The sequence below is a fragment of the Hippocampus bargibanti genome, linkage group LG10 (assembly GCF_051943395.1).
Source record: "Hippocampus bargibanti isolate YZ-2025 linkage group LG10, ASM5194339v1, whole genome shotgun sequence".
Taxonomy (NCBI): Eukaryota; Metazoa; Chordata; class Actinopteri; order Syngnathiformes; family Syngnathidae; genus Hippocampus; species Hippocampus bargibanti.
In genome coordinates this window covers 6,224,589-6,251,839 of record NC_142743.1, presented here as the reverse complement: position 1 = coordinate 6,251,839, position 27,251 = coordinate 6,224,589, and the positions used below count along the sequence as shown (strand labels likewise).

Genomic DNA, 27,251 nt, shown 5'->3' with positions numbered 1-27,251 from the left:
CATCCCAGCCATTTCGCGCACTAGCGGGGGGACACCCTGAATGGGTTGCCAGCTAGGGGCACACTGAGACAAACAACCATCCGCTCTCACAAATAGGGACAATTCTGAGTGTTCAATCAGCCTGCCATGCATGTTTTTGGAATGTGGGAGGAAACCAGAAGATCTGCCCGACGAGAAAATGAAAACTTCACACAGGGATGCCGAACTGGGTCTTGGACTAGTGACCTCTGCACTGTGTGCTAACCACTTGACCACCGGGCATGTTTATTCAGAACAAAATCATTGCGCAGACTAAGTATGAATTGCAATCACTCGTCACAAGTAGCCAGGAATAAACAATGCATGAAACAAAAAGTGCTAGCAGAGGCAAGGGTCCATAATAGACGCAAAACAAAATGTCAAAAATCCAACTAGAGGAAAAGAATTAAAGAGTAAATAACCAAAATACTAACAAACGAGTATGTACAAAGGTGGCTGTGAATACAGCCAAAGGTTTAAAAAAATAACACTTCAAAGGCAACAGCTCGCAAGGTCAAAAATCTGAGAGAGACATGATCTTCACTGTCCTTCAACACATGGCCAGGCTTGATGAGGGAATTCTTAATGAAATGTGTTCAGTTTGTCGTCTGTAAATTGACCTCAATGCCTTTTCAATGAATACAAATCTAGAGTTGTGAAAGATATTTCTTAATTTATAAATCAGTTTTGCCATTCACTCCACTTAATTATAATTATTTTTATTAATTCTTAAACAAACACAGTATTACACAACTGTGTAACACTTTATTTTTCTTTTCTGAACTCGCTCCCCTCAATTGGGCTGCTGTGGATCGCAAATGTCTCCATTGTGGGACGAATTCATGTTTTCTTATTCTTATTCCAGTGGAATTGAGGGTGTGGTTCCAACTCTTGATTCAGCGATGTGGCTGCAAAGTGGAAATGTGTCTACAAAGCGGCAGAGTTTAAATGACATGTGTGAAAAAAATGAGTATTGAACTCAAAACAATGGAAGAAGAACAAGAAACTGCAGGTTCCATTAAGATTTAATTAATTTATAATAGGGGAAAAATGTGCCCTGTGAATTTGTTACTTACACCTTCTTTATGCGTGTTACCACAATGATTCACCATCACGTTATTTTTGTAGTTTTCCATCTAATTTCGCGATCAACACAGTGTTTTCAGATGAAACGAAGTACCCAAAATGTGTGTCGCTTTCTCGGTCAGGGGAGTCTGTTGCGTCACACGCGTGTATGATTTTGAAGTGCGCCTTTCAACACTTTCATGTCTTTCAAATCCTTGATCTCCTTGATGTGCGTATCACCTTGACGCATAGCACACGCTTGCAAATTGTATAAAAGGAGCGGTCGCGGGACAGAGAGATTGGGCGAACCACGGGGCAGAATCCTCTCAGACTCACGCCGGGCGTCGGACGGACATCACGGCATGACTTGCTCAACTCCACGCCACGATCAAGCTCTGCACGTCACCTGCCTGGGAGATCTGACAACGAACCTACTTACAAATAAAGAGAACCATCAAACTCTTTAAGTCCACAATTTAACGTCACTTCTGGCATCGGCATCAACTAAAAAACAAGATTTCATGAATATTTAGCACAAATTTTAAACAGTGATATATAGCGATATATATGCGGTGGAATTTTTATAAAATGCGGTCAGTCGAAGTTATTTTAAGTGATTTTAGAAATTATGGACGCAACTTGTCGGGAGGTGTCGGTTTTCCTTTAAAAACATGAATTTAAGGGAAATGGAGCAGCCTCCATGTGTGCCAATCATCCCGCAATTGCAGCAGTATTTTTCTACAAGTGCCGGAACTGTCTGGATTGATTGCCGAAAATGTCGCGGCATTGATGATACTCGGGGCTTGAAGTGTCGGCATTTATGCCCGAAAATTTGCCAACTTTCAAGTCCAAAACTGGAGATTTGTAGATTTTTAGCAACATCTTTACGTTTGATGTGAATAACGCACCAAGCATTCTCTAAATGGAGATTATTGAGCTGCAGCGTCACGACACGCTCATGTCAAAATATGACTGTCGGTGCTGCGCAATTTCCTCCTTACCTCCCTGACACGCTGCTCGAACTCCAAGCTGCGCAAATACTCTATTTCGGGAGCACATATCTGTGCGAGCAACTGTTTTCGTTCATGAAGATGAATAAAACACCACATATAGGAGTCGTGTCACCTATAATTACAATAATAATAATAATAATAATAAATTTTACATTTTAAGCGCCTTTCAAAGCTTGCAAGGACACTTTACAGTCACAGACAAGCATACGTACTGTAATAAATAAAATACAAACACAAATAGAATACAATAAATAAAACACCTTCATTCAGTCCTGAGGATTTCCTCTGCACAAAGCCTGACATAAAAACTACAAAGGATGGAACCTTAATTTACATAATTGATCAGTGACTTGTGGCTTTAAAAAGGTTTTGTGCCTGTAAAAAGAAGCCATGTGTGGGGGTTGTGTCCTCTCTAAGAAGTCCCTGGCATGACTCAGATGTCAAGTCTCAAATAACGGAATTAGTCAACTGATCACCATAAATGCACGGTCATCAAGAGGGCTTGTCCAAATGAAAGAAACAATTACAATGCAAGACTGAGGTTTGAACATGTATTTGAGAGATTGCATGACCTTTGTTCATCAAGAATGACATCAAGTGGAGAAATAAAGTAGTACAGCACTATAAAGATTTCATCCATGCATGATCGATGTCGCTTGCCCGAATTAAGATGGTGGCTGACCTGAGGCTGATCCGAACTTACTTTGGGCAAGAGGGGGCGGGGGGATACACTCTGGTCTATTCCCTGCAGCTAATCACATGACGCACACAGACAACCACTCATATTTATTCACACATAGAGACAATTTAGCACAGCGGTTCTTAACCTTTTTTCCTCAATTCCCTACTTTCCTATTGGCCAACTCCCGGTTCCCCACGACAACAATGATAAGTCAAAAATACAGTTTGAATGAGACGTCTGTGTAAACTCTTAGGCGTACAGGAGTGGTCCATCGATGAAAAGGTTTCTTCAGCCGTCATCTGTACTTTTTTGAAGGTGTCGGACGTTTCGGTTCTTCGTCCTGTACGACTGAGAGCTTACATAGACATATTGCTGCCAACTTTGGGAGATACATCCTTCTGCTGGTACATATCTTAGAAAAGGCCAGATTTAAATTAGCAGAATCTGGCATGGCCACGTCTGGACCGTAGGGATATATATATATAGGGCCGAAACTACCAGCAAAAGATTTTAGTTCGCTGGCGAATCCTCTTGGATAAGAAGCGAAACGTCCGACACCTTCAAAGAAGTACAGATGACGGCTGAAGAAACCATTTCAGCGATAGTTTCAATTAGACTTTTTTGTTTGTTTATTACATACTAGGGCATCAATATTCGGTTAAACAGAAGAAATGGCACAACGCAAGTCTGACTCCAAGTCAATCAAACGGTTCCTTGATTTGCTTTTAATGACAACCATTAAAACCACAGAGGTAGGTGGACTTTAGAGAGGACAACCTTTTGATGGAGTTTACAAGGGATCCGTTCAGCTTTCGAGTTGAAAACCTACCGGGTGAAGAAGACATTGAAGAGCAGTTTCTCAACATGATAAATGACTCCTTAGCGAAGGCTGTTTATGAAAAACAAACTCGCGTTTTGGGCAACTATGTACGGTCCTTATCCTCGTGTTGAGTAGGACAATGAAGAGAGAGCGCATGAAAGAGAGAGCGCACAGGGAGTGAATGACAGAGAGCGCGCAGTGAGTGCTAGCCTGCGTTGCCTTACACTTTCACTAATTTAACACAGCTTAATAAATCAATTTTAAAACCAAAGGTGGTTTTATAAAGTGAGTATAATTCCTCGTCTATTTTTTTCCGACCCGTCATTCCCCATTGGGCCAACCCGCTATTGCCCACTAGTGGGGAATTCTCCATGGGTTAAGAAACACTGAGTTAGCATATCAGTCTTAGTTTTACTCCCTGGTGCTTTCTACTTTCTTTGTGACTGCTTTATTTCATGTACTGTATATGATAGTTGTCCATGTTCAGCGCTTTGTTGCAGCTTCAGCTGTTGTTAAAGCGTGATATAAATCAATTAGTATTGTATTGTATTGTATTGTATTGTATATTGTATTGTATTGTATTGTATTGTATATTGTATATAACCAATGCATGTTTTAGGACTGTGTGAGGAAGTCAGAGTGCATGGAGTGAAACATAAACAAGCACAGGGACCACAAGGTCAATGGCAAAATTCAAACCCAGAGTCACAGATATGTGTGGAAGGGCAATTTACCCTCCATTTCAGGCTACAACATAAACTAAACAAAACCTAACCCAATCTTGCTCATCTACACCCCGATACGCATCAGCTGTTTCGGGGGCACAAGTCAGACTACAAACGGATCGAGTGAATCACAGGCCACCGGGTCACCTGTGGCCATGTGGGGCCCGCTTCAAGTCATTAACTGGCAGAAGAATGTGTGTGTGTGTGTGTGTGGGGGGGGGGGGGGGGGGGCAAGTGTTGACACTGATATCAGCTGGACAACCTTCCCTCCCCACTACACAATTGTGGTGTCCTTGAGCAAGATGCAATGGCTCGTCCCATGCACAGAAGTCTATTTCTTTCTCATTGAAAGGTCTCAATTGTGCATAGCGGCATAAATGTGAGTCTGAATAGGTGTGTATTTCTATGTGTAGGCACATCTCTCTCACTCTCTGTCTCTCTTTCTGTCTCTCTCTCTCTCTCTCTTTCTCTCTCTCTCTCTCTCTCTCTCTCTCTCTCTCTCTCTCTCTCTCTCTCTCTCTCTCTCTCTCTCTCTCTCTCTCTCTCTCTCTCTCTCTCTCTGTCTCTCTCTCTGTCTCTCCTGATTTCACTGATAGGTTCCAATTGGCCCACATCTGTTGCCTAATTAATGAGGCCGAATGAGGACAAGCAATAGAAAATATAGGACTGGATATCTTTTCAAAATATTCTGATGTCATTTACAACCTGAATAACTCTAGTTGGAAAATGCAAATCCACCCTCACTCCAAAGTTAGCCAGGTTTGAAATAATTTAGCTCATAAAGGTGTTTATTTCCACATTCATTCAAAAGCACTATTGTACAGAGAATGAATCCAGCCTTGAATGGTAGTCGAGTGGTTAGCACACTGGCTTCACAGTGCAGAGGTCGCAGGTTCGCGTCCTGGTCCGGCCTCCCTGTGTGGAGTTTGCCTGTTCTCCCCGGGCCCGCGTGGGTTTTCTCCGGGTCCTCCGGTTTCCTCTCACACTCCAAAAAACATGCATGGCAGGCAGAATGACCACTCCAAATTGTCCCAAGGTGTGAGTGAGAGTGACTGTTGTATGTGTTTGTGTGCCCTGCGATTGGCTGGCAACCAATTCAAGATGTCCCCCGCCTCGTGCATGAAGATGGCTGGGATAGGCTCCAGCAGCACCCGTGACCAATAATGAGGAATAAGGGTACGGAAAATGGATGACTGGATGGATATTGTGTAAACATTTCTTCTATCTATCTATCTATCTATCTATCTATCTATCTATCTATCTATCTATCTATCTATCTATCTATCTATCTATCTATCTATCTCTTGGTTAATTTTGGTTCGGACTGTTGTGAACATCATGGCACTTGACCTGCTTGATTTGCTTTACAAAGAAAATGTGGCGGGCCAGATTAGACCCCCGGGCCTTGACTTGACACTTTACTCTATACCAACAACACCTGACTTGCTAAAAATGAAGTGGTTTTCCCAAGCACAGATAAATAGGGTTGTGTCAGGAAAGGCATCCGACATAAAAGCTTGGCCAAAACAAACATGCGAATCAAATCGCTGTAGGTGGAGGACACGGATTTGCTGTGGTGACCCCTGAAAGAAAAAGCCGAAAGGAAAAGAAGAAGACATGGTTTTCCATCCACTATATTCCTTTTTTTTTTAGCCAATACACGTCTTCATTTCCATCTCTCAACACTATTGTCATGCAGTCATGTCAAAGAATGCAACACAGCCGGTATTCCATATTTTAGGTCAGCTTTTATTCTGGGTGCTCAACCCATGGGGATTTATATGAATTCATTACAATGCAGAACCTTGCCAAGTGGCAAGAGAGAACAGCCTTCACAAAGGTTCAGCATACATAGTTACTGACATGCATCATAGTAAAAAACACACATGGTAGGTATTGGTGTTAATTGTGACCGTTTCAACACATAACACTGCTAAAAAGTGCGAGCCAATCAGAAGGCGAATTTGAACGTTAAGTGATTTCAGGTCTACATTCATTATTCAGCAAAACCGAAGGTGATTTTTTTTGCCTTTCCTCTAAAACTAACAATGTGTTGCAATCCACTTTGATATAAAAATATGAATCAATATACAAATTGTGATCAGGCTATACAAGAGTATGAAACATTCACAGAGCTCACAAAAAGACGCATGCAAAGAGTTCGGTTTTACTGTATTTCTACAAGTCTTTGGCCACCTGACAAATCATTAAAATGGCATTCAGAAACATGTGCCCACTACACAAGGTCTTCCATATACACCCGTTCAACAGCGTCAATTAAAATAAACTTAAACAGGTGAAGCAGGTCAGTTTACAGTGATATTTAGGTAGATTGTAGGTTGGATTGTCACACATGACGGTGTCGTGTGCCTTGTACAAGAAAATGTTTGACAGCTCATGATTTCTAAATGGCTCACTTCTGACGAGCGTAATTCTGTTTGAGAGTGTAATCACATTACGGACATGTTCACGAACATGCCTGGCTCTATCGACAGTACCTCTGCTTAAGAAAGTTTTCACATTATGGGCAGGTTCAAACATATTAATATCTATTCATATTGTTGGTTATCAACAAAGAACCATTGTCGGTAAGTGTCTTTGTGACGAGTGTACCTTTTTATTCCGTTATGGCTACAATGCAACATGTTGAAACAATGAGAAGGTTGTTCACAGGTTGGGGAGTATTCTACAAGCGTAGATGAAATGGCCACAAGTGCCACATGAACCAAATTGTGGTGAATCTGAGTAATGGATGTCATGATTTCCTTTTGCAACTGGTTCTGTCAATCAATATAACCCTATGGATGAGACATATGAGTTAAAGGGGAGTTGAAAAGTAGCTCACCAGGTCTTCAGTTGCATAGTTGAATAGTCCTTTCCTTTCTTGTGCATGTGTGATTCATGCAAATTTGAGTCAATGGACTATGTTTGCGCCCAAAAAGGAACATCAACAATGTGTCAATGCCATCTTTTGTGTTCCACATTGGAAATGATTTTTAAAAGTCTTTGCTCCTATTGTCTGTTGGAAAGATGTGTCATTTGCTGATAACAAGACTGTCACTGGATCTTTTTGAATGAATCACATTTTATGCTACACTGTTTAATAGGTAGTTGACAATCATAACACAAGCTAAATTGACATTTTTTAAGGTTTATTTGATTTTAGAGGGAAACTGATCACAAAGATGTGCGCTAGGAAATTCAGGGATTGCCGACCCTATTGGCTGGCAACCCATTCAGGGTGCCCCGCTTAGTGCCCGAAGACGGCTGGGATAGGCTCCAGCATCCCCTGCGACCCTAATGAGGATGAAGCGGAACAGAAAAACGTATGGATGGATGGATGGATATTGCCGACCCTGGGGTTTTCGGTATGCGAAACTACATTCTGACCACATTATATTGAAAACACTATGCCACTCCTGCTAACGGCCCTCGGTGAATGAATCCCCATTGAACAGACAAGTGTGTCTGCCTTTCCCGTCGCAAGCCACCTATTGCTCAAGAGACTCCTCAGCAACTGGTGTCCAGTCCATTTCTTGGTTTTCTTCAGTGGTCCTCTTTTCTACAGGCTTGGGCAAATTGAGCTTCTTGATCTTGTACACATCCCACTTCTCGGGCAAAAGACCATTGTTGAAAGCCCAAGACAAAAGCCCAGACACGATGACGATGGTGACTAGCGAGGAGAGCATGATCACAGTACGGAAGGGGAAGTACTGAGTAAGTTTGCCTTCGGCATTCAGACGACAGTTGGGGAAGCGAATGATGGGCGGCAGGCCAACAAGGGGCTCACCGCTCAGGATTCTCATCGTGATTCCCATGAAAAAGCCTACCGTGGCCCCATAGGCATTTGATGACTTGAAAAAAAGGACACAGACCAGTTGAGGGAACATAATGGTGTAGGACATGTCCACACCCACCAGCCAGAAGACCAGCACACTGCTGTCCAAGAAGGTGAGGCCAGTACCAGCCAGACCGACAACGACCACCGAGATCCGGATCACCAACTGCATCTCGCGGTCTGATGCCTGAGATGAGAGAGACAGGCAGCGCTTCCAAATGAATCAAAGAGTTGCGGATGTCGTCAGGAGGCCAAGACAAAGACTCAGTCAAGATAAAACAGAAGAGTCCCATTCCATTTGAGAACCTTTTTGGGTCACATCGTATGAACGTGTCTTGTTGTTTAACTTCATGAATGTTGTGAACCTGATCTTATAATACATGTTACTTAAAGAGCTATTTCTAACCAATATCTTAAATTGTCCTGAGAGTGTTATTGTTGAGAACCTCAAAAAATTACAGGGAAAAAAATGACAATGAGTTTGATACAGGCATTCTTCATAGTCTTCAACAACTTCCACCCCCAATAATTCCACCTCTTTCAGTGCAAATTATCGTTGACAGTCTTACCTGCTTCCGAAGGATGTTCTTGTATATATTGGAGGAGAACAATGAAGCAGAGGACAGCAGGGCTGAGTCCATGGAGGACATGACGGCACCGGCGACAGCTCCGATTCCAATGATAGACACGGAGGTGGGCGTGAGGTACTGCAGGGCGATGGGAAGGATGGATCCTACTTCACCACGATCATATGGAGTTGGCAGTCCATAGGTTGTCGAGTTCCAATCTACGGAATGATTATAGAAGGAAAAGCGATTAGGAATGAAGACGGCCTGCAATTAAGAGTGGAACATACCAGTAGATGCAGCCACAGCTCCCACAAGAATTGAAGGGATACCCAGCACCAGGCAAAATGCAGAGGAGATAAAGCAGGTCATTTGAGCCTGGGTGTAAGACGAGGTAGACAGGATCCTCTGGTAGAACGCTTGGTAAGCCAAACCACCCAGAGCCTGTCAACATACAGAGTCAATCTCCTAAGCGACAATGACTGTCATTTTCACACCTAAGGAAATTAACAGCTGCTATTAACCCTATTTGAAGCTCCCTTTGAGGAAAAAGCCTGAAAACCTAGCAGAGTTGTGAATGTGATATTTTTACGATCCAGTGTGCATTTATCAAGTGTTCACCGACTCACCAGCAGCATGAAGTCGTCAAACCACTTGCCGGCTTCATCAAGATTCACTTTGCCAACCCAAGGAGCCTGGAAGGTCTGGTTGTAAGCCGTCAGTGAGATGTCCACAGAGTGAGGGTTGGTCAACAGGAAAGGGACACACACCCACTGTGTACACAAACAAAAACAAACCGATACACAATTTCCACAAGTTGGGCTCAACATGCAACCTCATTAGACTAAAATATTTTGACCAGAATTGAAGTACAGACTATCATGTTAAATTCAAGTGATTGAACAACAACATCTGACCGAAAATGCAGGAATTGCATACCTTTTTTTGCCAAACATGGCAAACGTGCTGTCATGGGCTAAATATGTTTTGACGAAATGGAATGAGCTGCCATTGAACATTCGGCAAGCCCCCTCCCTGCCCATCTTTAAAACCTGCCTCAAAAATCACGTGCTCTTTCTACTATCTTTGTGACTGCTATATTTTTCCACTGCTTCAGCTGCTGTTAAAGCGCTACATAAATCAATATGTATTGTAATGTATTGCATTGTATTGTATTGATGTACCAGACTGATAAAGATGAGGGTGAGCTGGATCACATCTGTGTAAGCCACAGAGTAAAGCCCTCCCAGGAGCGTGTAGACAATGGCAACGACGGCGGAGATGATAATGGAATAGCCGTAAGAAAGGTCCAGAATCACACGCATAGTTCCCCCTGGAAAAATATGGCATCTTAGTGAGCAGCAGGCAATGGCTGGGACAACATTTGCATTTGCACATATATTCAACACTGGAGACACATGCTACATACTGTATTTTGGTGATGCATGGTTAAAGTGACTTTTTATGTTCTCAACCTCTTTTGCTTTTCTTTATTTTTTTTCTCTCACAGACATACAGACACACATATACTTTACATGCATCCAATTTTAATGAGCTGTGAATTACATATTTGTTTGGGTTTGTTATTTGATTCCTATCCTCCTAAAGGAGTCCAAGATGGCGCCCGAGTAGGCAGCCGTCAGCAAGTGCTCTCATGAGCCTTGCTTTTTTGTTGTTTTTGTCTTGTTTTTGTGTTTTCTTTTGTCACTTTGTGCTGTTGTGCGTCGTGTGGAACGGATACGGATTGTTTTTCAGCATTGTTGGCCACGGCATTCATCAAGGAGGAGACTGCGCTAAGCGGTTGCGCCTTTTCGGCAGCATGAATATGCCAGTACTGTTTTTGAATGGGAGGAATGTCGGTGCCATTCGACTGTCATCACTGGACGGAAGGTCGGTGCTGTTGGACAGTCTGCGGCTGGATGGATACATGGCTTGAGGAGCCCGCGATAAGAAGGAAGGAGCGTCAACGCAGAGCGCCGATGCATACAGTATATGGAACTGTCGCGGGTTGGAATTGAAGCGGATTTATGAGGGGCAGGAGATGTGAGGCAATCTCTTTTCGTCAATGGATGCTACAGCTGCATGTTTGCTTTCAACATTTAGCTTGTAGTCGACATGCACAATCCACCATGATGTCCCTGATCCACTGGTGAAGAGACACTTTGATCCTCTCCTCTTTCATCTGGAACTGCTTCATGTCATAAAGAGGGTACAGAAAGTGCTTAAATAGATGTCTCTCTGTTTTTGTTTTGTCATGTTATTTGTTATTTAGTTTTTTTGTTCTTTTGACTTCAAGACGGCGCCGCAAGAGTGGCTGCCTTTCCAGCAGCTCCTGTATTTTGTATTATTTTCTACTTTCATTTCTTTCATAACTTTGCTGCTGTGAAATGTAAATTTCTCCACTGCGAGACTAATAAAGGCAAATCCAATTCAATCCAATCCTGAAAAACAACACTCATAATACAATTGCCTAACATAAGGTTACACATGAGCAGATAAAGTGTTGTATTAAACGTCTTAAAAACAACCCCGAAAGCAGTGGTGGAAAACTCATATTTGCTGCGGGCCACATCATAGTTACGGTTTCCCATGGAGGGCCGTTATGAATTTTGGAAAACCATATAAATGTTTCATTTTTCACATATTGTATACATAGCACACAACAAAATAATGAATAACTAGTTTTCAAAATTGAAGTAAAAAATAATGACTGTTTTTGTGGTTTACATGGGACAATTTGACATTTTGTTTTGGACTTTCGCAAGCATCATGGCGCTTGACATGCTTGATTTGCTTTCGCGGGCTGAATAAAACGATGTGGCGGGCCCCCGGGCCTTGACTTTGACACAGGTGCCCTAAAGCATATCAGACATAAACCAACAAGATTTAAAAAAAACAAATAAGTGAAGCAGCCTATTGATTGTGACTCCATTAACCTTTAACATTCGACACTGACCTTTAAAGGAAAAAAAAGGTTTTCGCCGAGTGAACCAACTGAAGGTTTAAAGAATAAGTAAATGCATAGTAAATAAGTAAGCGTCAAAAAAGGAAAAAAAAACATCTTGCTACCCAAACAAGGAAGCAAAACGTCTCTACCTTTACTCTCTCTTCTGCCACATTGCCAGGGTCCCCCCAGCCGTAGCCTGCAGCCACACCACAACAATGTCTTTGTCAGATTTGGACCATCTATCGCCACTTACAATCCTTATAACCTACCATACCCACCCTTGATTCACGCCAACATCCTTTTTTTTTATTAAAATAATATATATAAATAATAAAATTATATATATATATATATATATATATATATATATATATATATATATATATATATATATATATATATATATACAGTAAAGTCTCGTTATATCGATATTCAAGGGAGCCCGAAAAAATATCGATATAACCGGGACTATCGATATATCCGACCCTGTTTGCATGTAATTTTCTCCGTGCGTGCATAGAAATAGCATCGATATAACCGGGACTATCGATATATACGATATCGATATAACGAGACTTTACTGTGTGTGTATATATATATATATATATATATATATATATATATATATATATATATATACATTGCTACGGTTTGGTCAGTTCACGCTTCTTCTCTCCCCACTTCATGTCGTAGTCATATTTGTTGTTAAAAGCCTTTATTCCCTTTGTCAAAGTCAAAGTCAGCTTTATTGTCAAATATGCTAATATGCATGACATACAGCACAGATGAAATTACTGTCCTCTCGGACCTAGCGTGCAAGGCACTTATAATGACTTTAACAAACATAATAAACATGAAAACGCCAATTTGCCGAGAGAGGGGAGCCGCTGCGTGTTCACGCGCCGCCATCTTGCTAAGAACCTTGACATAACTCTGACTGGTCGTCAAGGATCAGTTTACTGAAATGTCAAAATGTACTTTGTGAGCTCAGTGCAAAAGCACAAAAGAGACACTGTGCCGTCCGCATTCCCACATATTGAGTGACATAAAATGAAACGCTTGGGTGACAAATCTCCAAAATGCCACTGCCACCTTTCACACATACATTCATGCGGACACACTTCCTGTCTCACTGCAAGTTCTTCCCTGTGATTCGTTTGAAGAATTTATCATGTACAAATAAAACAAGCTTGTGGTGAATGTCTGCACATTTTAGGGGCAAAGTGTTCCATTGGAGAGTGGTTGTTTGCAGTGTATTGTGGTATTGGTAGATGCCCAAATAGGGGGGAAAAGTTTTCTCGTTTGTCTTTTTCCTAAAAGAATACATTTCAAATGAAGGAATCCATGTGGCCCCGTTAAATTTTATATGACAGTCAATGCCAACAGTCCTGAATGTATATTCAGGAAAAATTGTGCCACTCTATTCTGATTTCAGCTGTGAACTTAATCTATTTGGATACGTTGACATCACACAAGCACATCGTCACTTTTATTACCGAAGAGATGGCCCGCATCACATAACATTGACCGAATCGTAAAGCACACCCGCTTGGTATGCTTTATGGTTTTAGTGGCATATCTCTCGTGTGTGGAGCTATGCCCTTTACCGCCGCACTAAATTTAGTATCCAAAAAAATAGGAGGCGGAATGAGAATCGGCGCCTCTTTGGCTTCACGGGTTGCACTAGGGTAGGTAAGAGAAAACAGGCTGCTATATGCTCCCTTGGTTTTAGATCCTCTGCCTACCCGGATACACACTGAGTAGCTGAAGAAACACACACACACACATACACAATATACACCATTGATCAATTTCCTTCCCTCCAGAAATTTGACAGTGGCTTTGGATGGCGCCTGACAACATATGAAGCCTGGCCTAAAGTCAAATACAGTAAAGTCTCGTTATATCGATATCGGATATATCGATAGTCCCGGTTATGTCGATACTATTTCTATGCACGCACGGAGAAAATTACATGCAAACAAGGTCGGATATATCGATAGTCCCGGTTATATCGATATTTTTTCGGACTCCCTTGAATATCGATATAACGAGACTTTACTGTACTTTCTTATATTCAATGGCGCCACAATCGGCCGACAAATTATGTTTAGTTAAAATTTACAAGATAAAAAATCTTGAAAAAGTGAGCAATTACCACAAATCTGCATTTTTTAAAATGAAAAACATAGTGGCTGGTTAAAAATAAAAGTTGTCAACTCTGGTATTGCTATGTGGGCATCCGCTTTTGTATCTGTTTGCGTTGACTAAAAAAAAGGCAAATCCAATCCAATCCAATCCAATCCAATAGAAAAGTGTGTCATGATATGAACAACCCGGTTTAAATAATTGATCACTTTTCACAATCAACAGGCTGCTCGATCCTTAAAATCCTGATTTTTCAAATACCACTGGAAAAGAAGACAGCATGAAAACACACGCAAAAACATACGCACTCATACAACATTGCACTATACCCAGCATAGCGCACACATGGATACTTATGACAACATAAACCTTACTCGGGGTGTCCCGATAAAGTTTTCATGCTGAGATGGGTCCAATCGGAGAATAATACATGCTTTTAATTTTTTGTAGTGTTAAAGGACAACCGACGTCTCCGGACAAGTTGTGTCCATAATTTGTAAAATGGCTTGAAATGACTTCTACTGAGCGTATTTTACAAAGATTCCACCGCATATAGCTATATTTTACGTTTTAAGACTCGTGCTGAATATTCCGGAAGTCTTGTTTTTGAGTTGGTGACGAGTTCGTACGTGACGTCACTGAAGGAACGCCCCTGACCGAAAAAAAAAAGGACACATTGTAGCAGTCCTTCCATCACGTCAATGCTTGTTTGGTCTGAAAACCTCGTGTTGCACCAGAAAGAGCCAGAAGAGGGCGTCCAAGCTCCATGTATGGAATTTATCAGCCTGTGGAAACGGGCTGATTCATTCCTCACAGGATCTCGGTGGCCATTTTCTGCCGCTTTTTGGGTGAGACATTTCCCCCCAATGTTGCCTCAAAATGGCACGGAATAAATTCCTTTAATCGATTGCAAACATGTATGCTTTCCTCTTCACAACTATTTGAATAATATTCCTAACTGGATGTGTAACAAGAAAGCATATTCTCCGAATCTGAAACCATTGTTTTGATTCTCCAGCAATGCAAGACGTCTTGGCGTGACGTCACGGACTGGGGGCGGGACTTTCTGAAAATGCCCAATTCGCAGCTCAATTTTTTTTGCAGATTTTGGACACTTTAAGTAATTTTTATTGGTGTTTTGCAATTGAATAAAAATATCATACTGTGTGTTTTGGGCATTTTAGATGCTATAAAACGTTTTTCTGATGTCAGTTAGGAAACAAAAAAGTGACGTCAGTTGTCCTTTAAGTAGAGGAAGAGCCCTTATCCAGTGATACTATTTGAACAACTATCAGCAACAGCAGACATGAGAAAATAGGACACACATTTGAGTTACATCAATTCAATGTGTGGCTCTAAAATCAAATAAAAGCAAAATAAAGTAAAATAAGAGATCTTGAGAAGTAGCTCGAATAAAGTCAATAAATACAAATTACTGTATTTTCCGGTGTATAATGCGCACCGGAGTGTAAGGCGGTGCACCTTACACTCCCAATTATTTTTTTTCCAATTGAACTTTTTCCATATACAGTGGAACCTTTGCTTACGAACTTAATTGGTTCCCAGACAGAGTGTGTAAGGCGAAAAGTGTGTATCCCAAAAATTAATTTCCCATAGGAAACCATTAAAATGAGAATAATCCGTTCCCAGATCCCCATAAAACATGATTTTCTACTTTCTAATTTTCTAAGCCTTAAAACTACACAAAATAGACCTTTTTATGTATAATAAATGTGATATAGTATTATGATTAAAGAAATAAACTGTACTGCAATGTTCGCTCTAAGCTGCGCGTGTGCGCAATCGCGCACTGCTGCACATAATCAGCACACAAGAACATCGATGTAGCGCACATTTTGCAATGTAACTCAATGAGTGACAGGTGTCCACCCAATAATGCCGTACAGTTTACGTACGCTACGCAGCCAATTGGAGCAGAATGGCGCGAATGTGCCCTGCCCATACGCGCCGTGATACTGCCGTGAAACTGGCGTGTGGCCACAGCGTACACATTAGTGATAGGAATTCCGGCTCTTTTCATAGAGCTGGTTCTTTTGGCTCGGCTCACTCATTTGGCTCCCAAATGGCTCCTCAGTTTGTGCGTTTTTTTTGTTGCTTAAATTAATTAACTCCCCCAAATCATGTAAAATTATGTAAAAAATACACTATATCAAATATTTTTATTTATATGGCTTGATTTATATGTGCACAGAGAGCATCCACAAACTTTCACTTTCCCTGTGGTTACTCTTGTCTGATGATCAGCTGTCACTAATTTGCTTTTCATATTAATAATGTTATCATACCAACTAGTAAAAAATATAATAATTGAATAATAATAACAACTTAAGGTCAACATTTGTCCACCTGTCTACCCTAACCCCCCTCACCCCTCCTTCTCCTCACTGCTGCGTGTGTCTGTAATTCTCCCCTCCCTCCTCTACCACGGATATCGACCAATCACGTGTGGCTTTAATCGAAGACTGGGGCGGGGAATAGAGGACAAAAAGTCGGCTCCCAGCAATTGATCTGTTTAGCTGGGTTGATATCTTTTGCATCAAGTGTACAGATGACGTGCAGTTTATTTGTGGAGCCTGATTGATGGGATATTTGACCTTCCAGTCTACACTCTGATTTTGAACTATCAAAGTTGAAATGGGTCAAAATTTTACTGTTTTCTATTCATTTTCTCACCATTTTACTTCTTTTTTTTTCCTTTTTTTTTCGTTTGAAGCTCTGTCCTCTCCCTTTCGTGTGTGTGTGTGTGTGTTTTCTCACTCTCTCTGCCTGTCTCTTTAATATTTAACCCCCCCGCCCACACACACACACTTTTGGTGGTTTGGTTTTTGACCAATCATGTGGCTTTAACCGAAGACGCCATTTTGTTTTTGGGAGAACAGCCTCACTCTCTCTCTGTCTGTAACCCCATCCACCACTGCTGCGTTCTTGACCAATCACATGGCTTTAACCGACGACTGGGGGCGGGGAATACAGGACAAAAAAGAGTCCGCTGCCATTTCCTTGTTTGGAGAACGCGCTCGTTCACGAACGACACATCACTCATTGTGGCAGCTCTGTGTGTATCCCGAAAAATAGTTTGTATGTCAAGGTAAAATTTTCACAAATGTAACGTTCGTAAACCGAAAAGTTCGTAAGCCAAGGGGTTCGTAAACCGAGTCCCACTGTATAAGGCACAGGGGAGTAAAAGGCGTACCTTCAATGAATAAAAAAGGTTTTCCAAATACAGTATTAGGCACATTACATTCTAAGGTGCTACGCTGGCGCACAAAAAAAATCCTGCGACTGTAAAGTGACCTTGGGAGTTTTGAAAGGCGCTTAGAAATTAAATGTACTATTATTATTATTATTATCTCATCTCATCTCATTTTCCGTACCGCTTATTCCTCATTAGGGTCGCGGGGGGGTTGCTTCGGGCACGAGGCGGGGGACACCCTGAATTGGTTGCCAGCCAATCGCAGGGCACACAAAGACATACAAGTCACTCTCAGACTCACACCTTGGGACAATTTGGAGTGGTCAATCTGCCTGCAATGCATGTTTTTGGAGTGTGGGAGGAAACCGGAGGACCCGGAGAAAACCCACGCGGGTCCGAGGAGAAGATGCAAACTCCACACAGGGAGGCCGGACCGGGACGCGAACCGGCGACCTCTGCACTGTGAAGCCGGTGTGCTAACCACACGACTACCGGGCCACCCTATTATTATTATTATTATTATTATTATTATTATTATTATTATTATTATTATTATTGGTGGGAAATTGAGTTATTGGCTGCTGACAGTACTGTAGTTCCGAGACCTGTTGTGGCTTAATATTACTTCACGTATAAGGCGCACCTGCGTATAAGGCGCAGGGTCATCTTTTGAATCAAATCAAGGCTTTTGGGCGCTGCCGGAAAATACGGTATACGCTCTGTGTGCAAAATAATTCAAGTCTACTTCAGTAGATTCAGAATTACATATTCAGTTCATTGGGATAATGGGATCTGAAATAGACCCATTTTTGAGATCTAGGATGGAGACCAATAAAATTTGAGACTTGGGGAAGGGAGGTAGGGGTCAATATCGAATCGAGATCCATACCAGATGGGGACACCCCTAAAAGCATAGAGAAAAACCTGCAAGGATAACAGTACAAAATCATAGGACCCAAGAACAATTTGAACTTTGAAAAATCCTATCAATTCATCATAGCTAATGTTTGCCGAAAGCAGTTTGAGATCAAGTCATGATCTCAGGTGCCAAAAGTGCAGTCCTCCAGAGTCAGTTTTAGATGTCTACTTGTTCTGGCACAATGCACTCATAAACACTAGCTCATCGTCAAGATCCAATAATCATGATAACGATCAATCAGGTATGCTGAAAAAGGGAGACATCAAAAAGCCAGCTCGATCAGGGCTCTCGGGGATTGGGCTTGGGCACCCCTCATTTAATGGATCTTCTTAAGTTTTGTTTTGTTGAATCAACTTTGAGCGGATTCCATGTTTCACGTCATTGAAATATGGTCACTTTCTCCAAATCAGTGGACAGAATCAGAGCTGACTATCTGCAACAAAGCAGCCCAGACCGCCACATGTTGTCCTCTTATCTTAAGTGATTGTCCCTTTTCAGTTAGGTGCTGTCCATAACTGTCACCTTGAAATGCCTTTGATTGTCATAACGACACTACAAGTAGTTTAATTGATCACACTGGAACATTACCTTTTAAAACGCAGTTCAAACTAGTGTCACTCCAAATGAGTTGTTAAGATAAATTAGTCTCAAGCGTTTTGCAAATACCAAGCGTGGTGACAACACGCGCCTTGTTTCGGCGTGTGTGCAATGCTCATATAACTCAATAGCTGTCCTTGACTTACATTGGGCCGAGGGACACCCACCCGTCACTCCCCACCAATACAAAGACTTTGCAGCTTTACAGAAGTGTCAATTCTCATAATTTAGCCCCAAGGGTAAAGTTTCAACAAGTGATGTCGTAAAAACTCTTGTCAACACCCCATCATGAAAATTTGAGTATCACAACATCAATGATATGGCCTCATCCAATAAGGATTGCACCCATGGTGTGCTTACATGTTTCATGTCTGCAAAATGCATGAACACATATTTTGTGTCACATACGCACTTCGACAGAACTCACCAGAACTCACAGAACTCGACAGAACTCACCCAGGCTGACAAGGGTCCGTGACACCCAAAGAACATCTGCGATCAATGCAGGAAGGATCAGAGCGTTGCTTACGAAGTTGCCATACTTTTGCTGGAAAGGGTCCATCATGGTCAAATACTTATTCTCTCTCATGGGCTTCGCGAAGAAAAAGCCACCTGGAAATGAACCGAAAGTATTTGTTCAAAACAAGAGGTGTTTGGCTGTAGTCCACAACCTTTGTGGAATTCGACATAGGTTAAGAACTACTGCTGTAGAAAGATGTTCCATTTCTATCACCGGAAAATCAGAAGAGTGATGATGATACATGTGGACATCATGGAAAGCAAGTGTCCTCGAAAGAGAGTAAAATGCTGTTAGCTAAACGCAGGCGTCCACACAGCCAATAAGCGGCCAAGAACAAAGCTGCACATTATACAGGTAACATCCGATTTACGACCGGTGCAAGTTACGACCACGACCACCAGACCCTTTTTATTATTCTACGGCTGGCTACAGTGGCAGCTGTTGAGATCTGCAGTGTGAGAATTGAGCACAGCCGTTCAGCATTGAGAATTGGTCCCAGCCGTCCCTGAGACTTTTTTTCCTTCGGTGTCCGCCTAAGTCGAAGCGTGTGTGTCGGGCGACCTCTTCTGGCTTCTCCGTTAGCAGGAATAGCAATTTTTCAACAGCGCGCATGCGTGGGAGCCGTGCATATTTGGGTAAGCAACTGTAAACAGTTTGGTATATTGTATACAATAGAAAATGTTGCTTAGAAACAACAGATGGACATCATATAGTATTCTGTCATATAAACCTCGCGTCGGCCATTTTGAATGCTTTTCGATTTACGACAGTTTGACTTATGACCGTTTTGTCGGAACGGAACCCGGTTGTAACTCGGATGTTACCTGCATTTGCTGATTTCTCTTCTGCTCAATTATCACACTGTGCTGGCCATTGTGATATTGGCCCAGCGTAGTGTTCGCCTCACCCGTTGCAAATGTGTATGTGCATGAGTCTCTCGCAACGATTAGAGGTCGATTTGGTTCAAGTCATATCTTTGCACCTGTTGCCTCATATGACCATCCTAACTTCATTCCTCCTCGTCGTATTTTTAACCTGAGTGACACTTTCAGTTTTGCGGAGTCAGCTCGCTGGTGTGGAGATATTGAGGATCTGTCAGTTGTCAGCGACATTATTATTGGTATGAATAACGGAAAAATAATTTGCTTTTTTTATGCCACGCATGGGGTTATTTGTGTTAATTTATAGTCAAGCATCATATTGCAGTATGTCATAAAATGAAAGATGTTGACTGATCCTGAAGCGCACCCACCCATTAAAACTGCAGATCATGTTCCAGTTGCGCCCAACCCTGAAAAGCCTGCATATCCATTTAAGTCAGGGGGATTGTCACTGTTGCATAATTTACAGTCGGAAACACTCCTGTCAACAACTAATCTGACAGGCATTCCCTGCTACTTGCCGGGTTTCAATTTCAAACCCTTTACACTTGAGTATAATCATTTGGTTTTTCATATTAGTTTTTTTGACGACGATACGAGTGCAGCGTGTTCTACCGGAAACAAATTCCTTGTGTGTTCTACATACTTGGCAATAAAGATGATTCTGATTCTGATCTGATTCTGGACTAATGAGGGAAAAAAGTGTGTGATGGGTAGGTGGGGACTGAGGATTCAGTTCTTGGCTTCACCCTCTGCGTCACAAGGAGCACTCACCCAAGAAGAATGTAACAACATAGGGCACCGGCATGAGTGCCCACACTGCTCCTAATGTCGGATTGTATGTGGCTTCAGCTATACCCAGGATGAAACCTCCTCCAACCCATGTGGCTGGAAAGACAAAATACAGTAAAGTCTCGTTATATCGATATTCAAGGGAGTCCGAAAAAATATCGATATAACCGGGACTATCGATATATCCGACCCTGTTTGCATGTAATTTTCTCCGTGCGTGCATAGAAATAGTATCAATATAACCGGGACTATCGATATATCCGATATCGATATAACGAGACTTTACTGTATTGGTCAACTGTTATTTTTTTCTTCATACAGAGACATTAGCAACGTTTTTTTACCTGTAAGTGTAAAGACGCCCACGAGCAAATTGATGTTCCGTCCGGCGAGTAGTGTGATCTCCATTCCATCTCCTAAGCACTTTCTCTCCTCCTTCCTGGAGAGCATGGAAGCCCAAATGCCTGTTCCCAGGATCAGTAGGTAGAAGGCTGCCATCACCACCAGACCCGGCACGTTCAAAGCCATGGTTGGCTATTGTCTCTCTGTGTAACAGGAAAAGAGGCATTCTTTTAAAAAAAGATGTTTTAACTTGAGGGGGAAAATAAATCATAGAATGGTTGTGGGAACAGTGGAAGGAGAGCTCGAAGTTCAATGTTCATGTTCAAACGTCTAAAACAAACAAAGTGGTACGTCTTGGGTTAACACAGGGGTTTTGTCTAGTTATTCAGTGGTTGGATGGAACCATGTGTTGACCCCAAATACATGAAGTGGAAACAACGCAAGGTAGATCAGTACATGAAATGTCACTATGTTGTGTAACGTCCGGTGCTTGTGATTTGCGTGTTTGAGAGGCTGCTTCGTTTTTGTTTATTAAAAGACTGGCCCGCTATACCAGCGACTGAGTGAATCATTTATCACACTGAGGGGCATTACAGTACATTTTTATTATGGTCCGGCCATTCTATAGTCAATTTCAGGAACATATATGCAACTGTCATAAGGCCCCACTGTTCTCAGAATTGTAAAAGGAGTAGTACCTTGGAAAATGTGTTACTTGCCCCCCTACTTTTGATATAAATCCAAACATTTTTTTACGGAGGGAAAAACAAAACATCACCCCTGTTTAGTTAAAAATCCATTTAAACTATTCAATACATTATAAAACCGTAATCAAATTACAGATGCCAAAAGGCATTCACTTGCATTTGGGTATGGGGTTGGGGGGTTTTGTAAGGGAAAGGGACTGAAAAATGCAAGGTAAGGGGAGCATGTGTGTGTGTGTGTGTGTGTGTGTGTGTGTGTGTGTGTGTGTGTGTGTGTGTGTGTGTGTGTGTGTGTGTGTGTGTGTGTGTGTGTACATGAGAGTGTATGCATATGGGACAGTGCGTGTGTTTATGAGAAGTCATAGAAGGACTGGATGGGGAACTGGGATTGGTGGCAAAGTCAACCAATGCTTGTAAATTCACTTGTATGGCTTCTTGTGCAATCTATAAGTGTGGATGTGTGCACAGTAGCACATAGCTCTCTATCATTACAGAGTTCATATCATGTAACTGCATCGCACTGGCGCTGGGCCAAAACCTCCAAATTTGTTCAGTACAAATTGTTTCACAAATAATAATGTTGGGGAGTCCCAACGCAGCTGCGCTATTTTTACAAATGACCAGCCAATCTGTTGAACAAGTGTTGAGAATGCTCTCTTTGACAATTCAATGTCAATGGCCGTTTCGAAATATGAAGATTAGAGTAGTCTTGTGAACCCCCGTTCAAGTACAGTCTTGTAATACAGTACATGCAAGGTGGTTTCTATGAAGAATGAGCGAGGCTTTGTAACTAGGAGTACTTGTGATTGTATTATTTTTGGATGGACTCAATCATTAGATGGCACAGACATATCTTAACGGTGGAACTTATGTAATAATTAATTAAAAAAATATTTAATTAATTAATTAATAATAATAATAATAATAATAATAATAATAATAATAATAATAATAATATGTTTCATTTATAAGCGCCTTTCAAAACTCTCAAGGACACTTTACAGTCCAGTTTGACTCTATCGCTTTGGTTTGCATGTGTCCCTCCTGATGACGAACAGGTTATGAATTGAATCACAGTCGTGTGTTGTACATATCACTAATGGCAGGCAATTGGCACCAATTTTCTGATAACAGATAATAATACATATTAACTGCAGACTAATAAAGCGGCACAGATTGCTAAACATGTGGATTTCCCATTCCAGCCAAGTTTTGGATGCCGTTTGGTGCATGCAATGCCATGCACATAGTCATAGTACTGAATAATAACCCATCCGCATGAATGCAGGTCTGATGGAAAAGTAGTGAGCAGCAGCGGAAAAGTACTGAGAGGCAGGGAAATGGAGACATGCGGCTCGGGAGGAAAGTATTCATAGATAGTAAGAGCCAAATCACACTTCTGCACCTGTACTAGAAGACATGGCTTATTTAGACCGAGAGTGCCCCCATGTCTGAAGTTACTCTAATTACACTAGGCAATAAATGAATTGAGCTCTCTGATGCAACAACTTTAAATGTCAGTAGGCAAAGTCAAACATGCTGGGTTTATGTGTGTGTGTTCTATAATGATAGGAGGAAAAATACATCAAGGTTCATTTGTCATACTAAATCAATGTTTTTATCTTTCAGCAATGTAAAAATGCTGATTTGTCAATAGGAAACCCTCCAGAATTGTCCAAAGGTGATGCTGCCAAAGTTCCACTACACTAATATGGACAGAGAGTATACAGGATAAAATTGACCTTTTACGACCTGTGACACCACGAAAGAGAACATGTGTTTTAATACATGAGCAATATAATCTGTTTCTGTCAAACATAAACATTCAGAGCCAACTACCAATTTGGGGTAAACTGAGAGCAATCTAGAGGTACCAAGGTCACACAATAAAGTCTGATTTAGCTCATGTACATCATGGACCATGACACGCAAGAGTGCCCACGCCACCCTAAATGTTCACTGCATGGTTTACCTCGAAATGGAGGAAAAGGTTTGGGGCTGTTTTGATTTTTTTTTGTTTACCCCAAATCCATCAAATTTCAACTACAAGATTTCAGAAGAAATATGGGCCTTTGAATTTTCACAATGAAAACATCCAAGACGGCCTTGAATTTGTCACCCCTGACACAGGTGTCAAACTCCGGTCCTCGAGGGCCGCCGTGACGCATGTTTTCCAAGTCTCCCTGTTGCAACACACCTGATTGAAATGAACAGGTTCAATGTCAGGTATCTGAAGAGCTTGCGGATGATCTGATCATTTCGGGTTGGTTAGAGGAAGGTGAAAATGCAAATTTCCCCATTGCGGGACGAATAAAGGTATTCTGATTCTGATTCTGATTCTGAAAAGCTGAGTCGGGGTTCTTGAGGGCTGGATTTGGGCACTTCTGCCTTAGATGCTTTCAAGTAATGCTTTTTTGTCTCATACTTCGATAAATTTCCCCATTGTGGGACTATTAAAGGCTTTCTGATTCGGAGAAGACTGTAACAGGAGTATTTCCAGAAATGGAAAATGATGCACAATCACTGTAGTGTGGGAGGAAGCAATAAGGGGCGTGCGTCCCCCTCAACTTCAAAATCAGGCTATTCGCCTTCACAGAATCTGTCTCACTTCAGTGTGAAATATTTTGCATACGCTCAACGAAGGGGCTCTCCAAAATAACCAACTATCTGCAAACAGCTACACATGCACTTTGTTAGAATTTAAAAAGCATGCTAAGACAAACAACATTGTAATGACGATTCACTCATGAACTTGTGAAAACGTCACGCAATTACCCCATGTTGTGACAAAGCAAACAAGACAGATTTTTGACAGAAAGGTGATTGTCATCTTGATGACAGTAACCTATTGTTAGTTTTGTGTACTGAAAAACGGCAGCAGTCTAAAGGGAATTCTTTCCTTGTGCTGAGATAACTGTTCCGGGACGCTGAAGACATAAGTCATTTTGCTGTGCTTTCCGCGGACGAATCTCGTCAGTTCTTATCTCAGTAGCAGTGGTAAATGAATCACAATAATAAAAATTCACAAAACATCGTTAAACTGTACACCATAGTGGGGTGCCCAGTTTATGTGGTTCTAATAGTTTCACTCAACCATTTCAAGCAGTGAAAAAAAATGTAACGCGAAAAAGCACACACGCATTTTCATGTCAATGCACCTCATGCACACAACTGAACTGGAAAAAAAGATACAAACCCAATTTGGTGTTACACGGAACGTCTCAGACCGAGGCGATGATGGGAAGATGGAAGGCAATGATGCTTTTCTCACACGTCACAGAACACCCAACAAGATTGAGTCGTCCAAAAGAAGAGGGGAGAGTTGTTATGCACTCAACCAGAATGGGATCACACAACTGCTCAGAAAGAACACAAAGAAAGACAATGTACAAAAATTGTCGAATTAACTCAATTGTGATTTCATTGGTTTGGCGTGAAAAAAAAAAAAAAAAAGCTGACCTCAACTAAGATTCAATGAGGGAGGGTGAAACTCTCTGAAGCAGCACCCGGGCCTTTCTTTTAAGGCTTTCTAGGGGGCGTGACGAAGTGGTAAAAGTGAGAAGGTGGAGGGGACGTGGGTGAACGTAACCATGACCATCTGATTGGTGCCTGGTCCCAAGGCTCTTGTCTTGGGCCAATTAGCTGTGAGCACAATTCACTAATGTTTAACGTCAATCCATATAGTCATGCTTTGTTCCTGGAAAGTCATTATATCACCTCTTGCCTCTTGTGTTCAGCTGATTAACCTCGTTCTGGCCATGTCCTTTCCCAACTAGATTTAAATAATATCATTTCACAGCACCCCCAACCCTACCCCCTCCCATGTTCCCTCTAACACCGCGCGCGTGAGCAATTGCGCGCTTTTTCCAGCCGCATGATGACAGCTGGTGTGCACCACGCACACAATATATTTTTACAATCATTCTTTCAATTCTCTCACCCTTTTAATCTACCAACAAGATACCAGGCTATTACCGCTTCCATTGCAGTTTCTGTGTATCATCAAACGATCATAGGACTGAGTGCATACATTGACTTTCTTTGACACGCCGCAGACGAGAGGATGCAGGCGAGATGCGGACGGCTCCCATAAGGAAGTCCAAATATGGAGATAGTTTACGAGCCTCTTGAATAAATATATTTTGCACGCACATAGGTCAGGTGACTATGAATTTATGAGTTAAATGACATGTTTTCCATTGTGTCAATACTTTGTTTCTCCCTTTCAGGTTGATTAGTGTGAACTGTGTGGATATGTACCTCCTTGCTTAAGACTTCCATGAAACCCAGCTTGTTTCAGTCCATCCAGTTAACTGCATGAAGTAGTGAGAAAATGACATGGGAAGAAACTTTGTAGCAGAAGGAAAGAGTTTAATCAAGAAATGTGCCCTTCTGCTAGATGCAGAAAAAGCATTTGACTGTGTGAATTGGTCCTTTTTATATAAAGTTTTGGATAGATTTGGATTTGACAATAATTTGGTCAAAATAATACAAGCCCTTTATAACAATCCAATGGCAAGAATAAAAAGTAATGGAGCTGTATCCAATCCCTTCCTACTAGAATGAGGAACAAGGCTGTCCACTCAGCCCTGTCCTATTTGCAATCTTTATCGAACCCCTGAGCCAATGGATCAACCAGGACGACAAGATTAAAGGAATACTGATGAATGGGGGAGAACAAGTTATCTCATTATTTGCAGATGACATATTGGTATATTTATCCAACCCCGAACATTCTCTGAACTGGCTATTTGTTCTTTTGGAACACTATGGATCATTCTCAGGATATAGGCTTAATGTTCCCAAAACACAAATTCTCTGCTTCAAATACAGCCCCTCCGCAGCTGTGAGAAATAAATATCAATTGCAATGGGATTCGGAATCAGTTAGCTACAGAGGGGTAAATATTTCATGAGATTTGACAAAATTGTTCCCGCTTCACTATCTACCTATATACAAAAAGATTAAGGGAGACAAAAGAAGATGGGGGGCGGCCCGGTAGTCGAGTGGTTAGCACACCGGCTTCACAGTGCAGAGGTCGCCGGTTCGCGTCCCGGTCCGGCCTCCCTGTGTGGAGTTTGCATGTTCTCCCCGGACCCGCGTGGGTTTTCTCCGGGTCCTCCGGTTTCCTCCCACACTCCAAAAACATGCATGGCAGGCAGATTGACCACTCCAAATTGTCCCTAGGTGTGAGTGTGAGAATGACTGTTGTATGTCTTTGTGTGCCCTGCGATTGGCTTGCAACCAATTCAGGGTGTCCCCCGCCTCGTGCCCGAAGACAGCTGAGATAGGCTCCAGCATCCCCCGCAACCCTAATGAGGAATAAGCGGTACGGAAAATGAGACGGTGACGAGTCTGCATACCGACAATTCTACACGGCAGTCATCGAATCCATCCTGTGTTCTTCCATCACCGTTTGGTTCGGGGCCGCCACAAAAGTGGACAAAATCCGACTTCAAC

At 41.9% G+C, this 27,251-nt stretch overlaps 1 protein-coding gene across 2 annotated transcripts; it reads right to left on the bottom strand.

Moving 5' to 3' along the window:
* Nucleotides 1-6,051: 6,051 nt before the first annotated feature.
* LOC148892220 (high affinity choline transporter 1-like) lies at nt 6,052-25,311 on the bottom strand. Of its 2 annotated transcripts, XM_089006341.1 has the most exons (10): nt 25,251-25,311; nt 24,988-25,147; nt 21,090-21,290; nt 20,728-20,841; nt 19,009-19,164; nt 9,912-10,060; nt 9,357-9,500; nt 9,018-9,171; nt 8,731-8,948; nt 6,052-8,348 (listed from the first exon to the last, which is right to left on the bottom strand). In XM_089006341.1, the coding sequence occupies exons 3-10, from the start codon at nt 21,271-21,273 to the stop codon at nt 7,815-7,817; spliced, it is 1,653 nt and encodes a 550-aa protein (XP_088862467.1). In that variant the 5' UTR covers nt 21,274-21,290; nt 24,988-25,147; nt 25,251-25,311; the 3' UTR covers nt 6,052-7,814. The 2 variants fall into 2 exon arrangements, with proteins under 2 accessions (XP_088862467.1, XP_088862468.1); XM_089006342.1 differs by lacking the exon at nt 20,728-20,841.
* Nucleotides 25,312-27,251: the final 1,940 nt, after the last annotated feature.

What these genes read in the sequence shown, in the direction of transcription:
- LOC148892220 (XM_089006341.1), bottom strand. Translation starts at nt 21,273, where the DNA reads ATGGCTTTGAACGTGCCGGGTCTGGTGGTGATGGCAGCCTTCTACCTA. An exon ending in CCCTCATCTTTATCAGTCTG is followed by an intron (nt 9,501 to 9,911) that starts GTACATCAATAC and finishes TTGTGTACACAG; the next exon opens with TGGGTGTGTGTCCCTTTCCT. An exon ending in AGCTGTGGCTGCATCTACTG is followed by an intron (nt 8,949 to 9,017) that starts GTATGTTCCACT and finishes ATCATTCCGTAG; the next exon opens with ATTGGAACTCGACAACCTAT.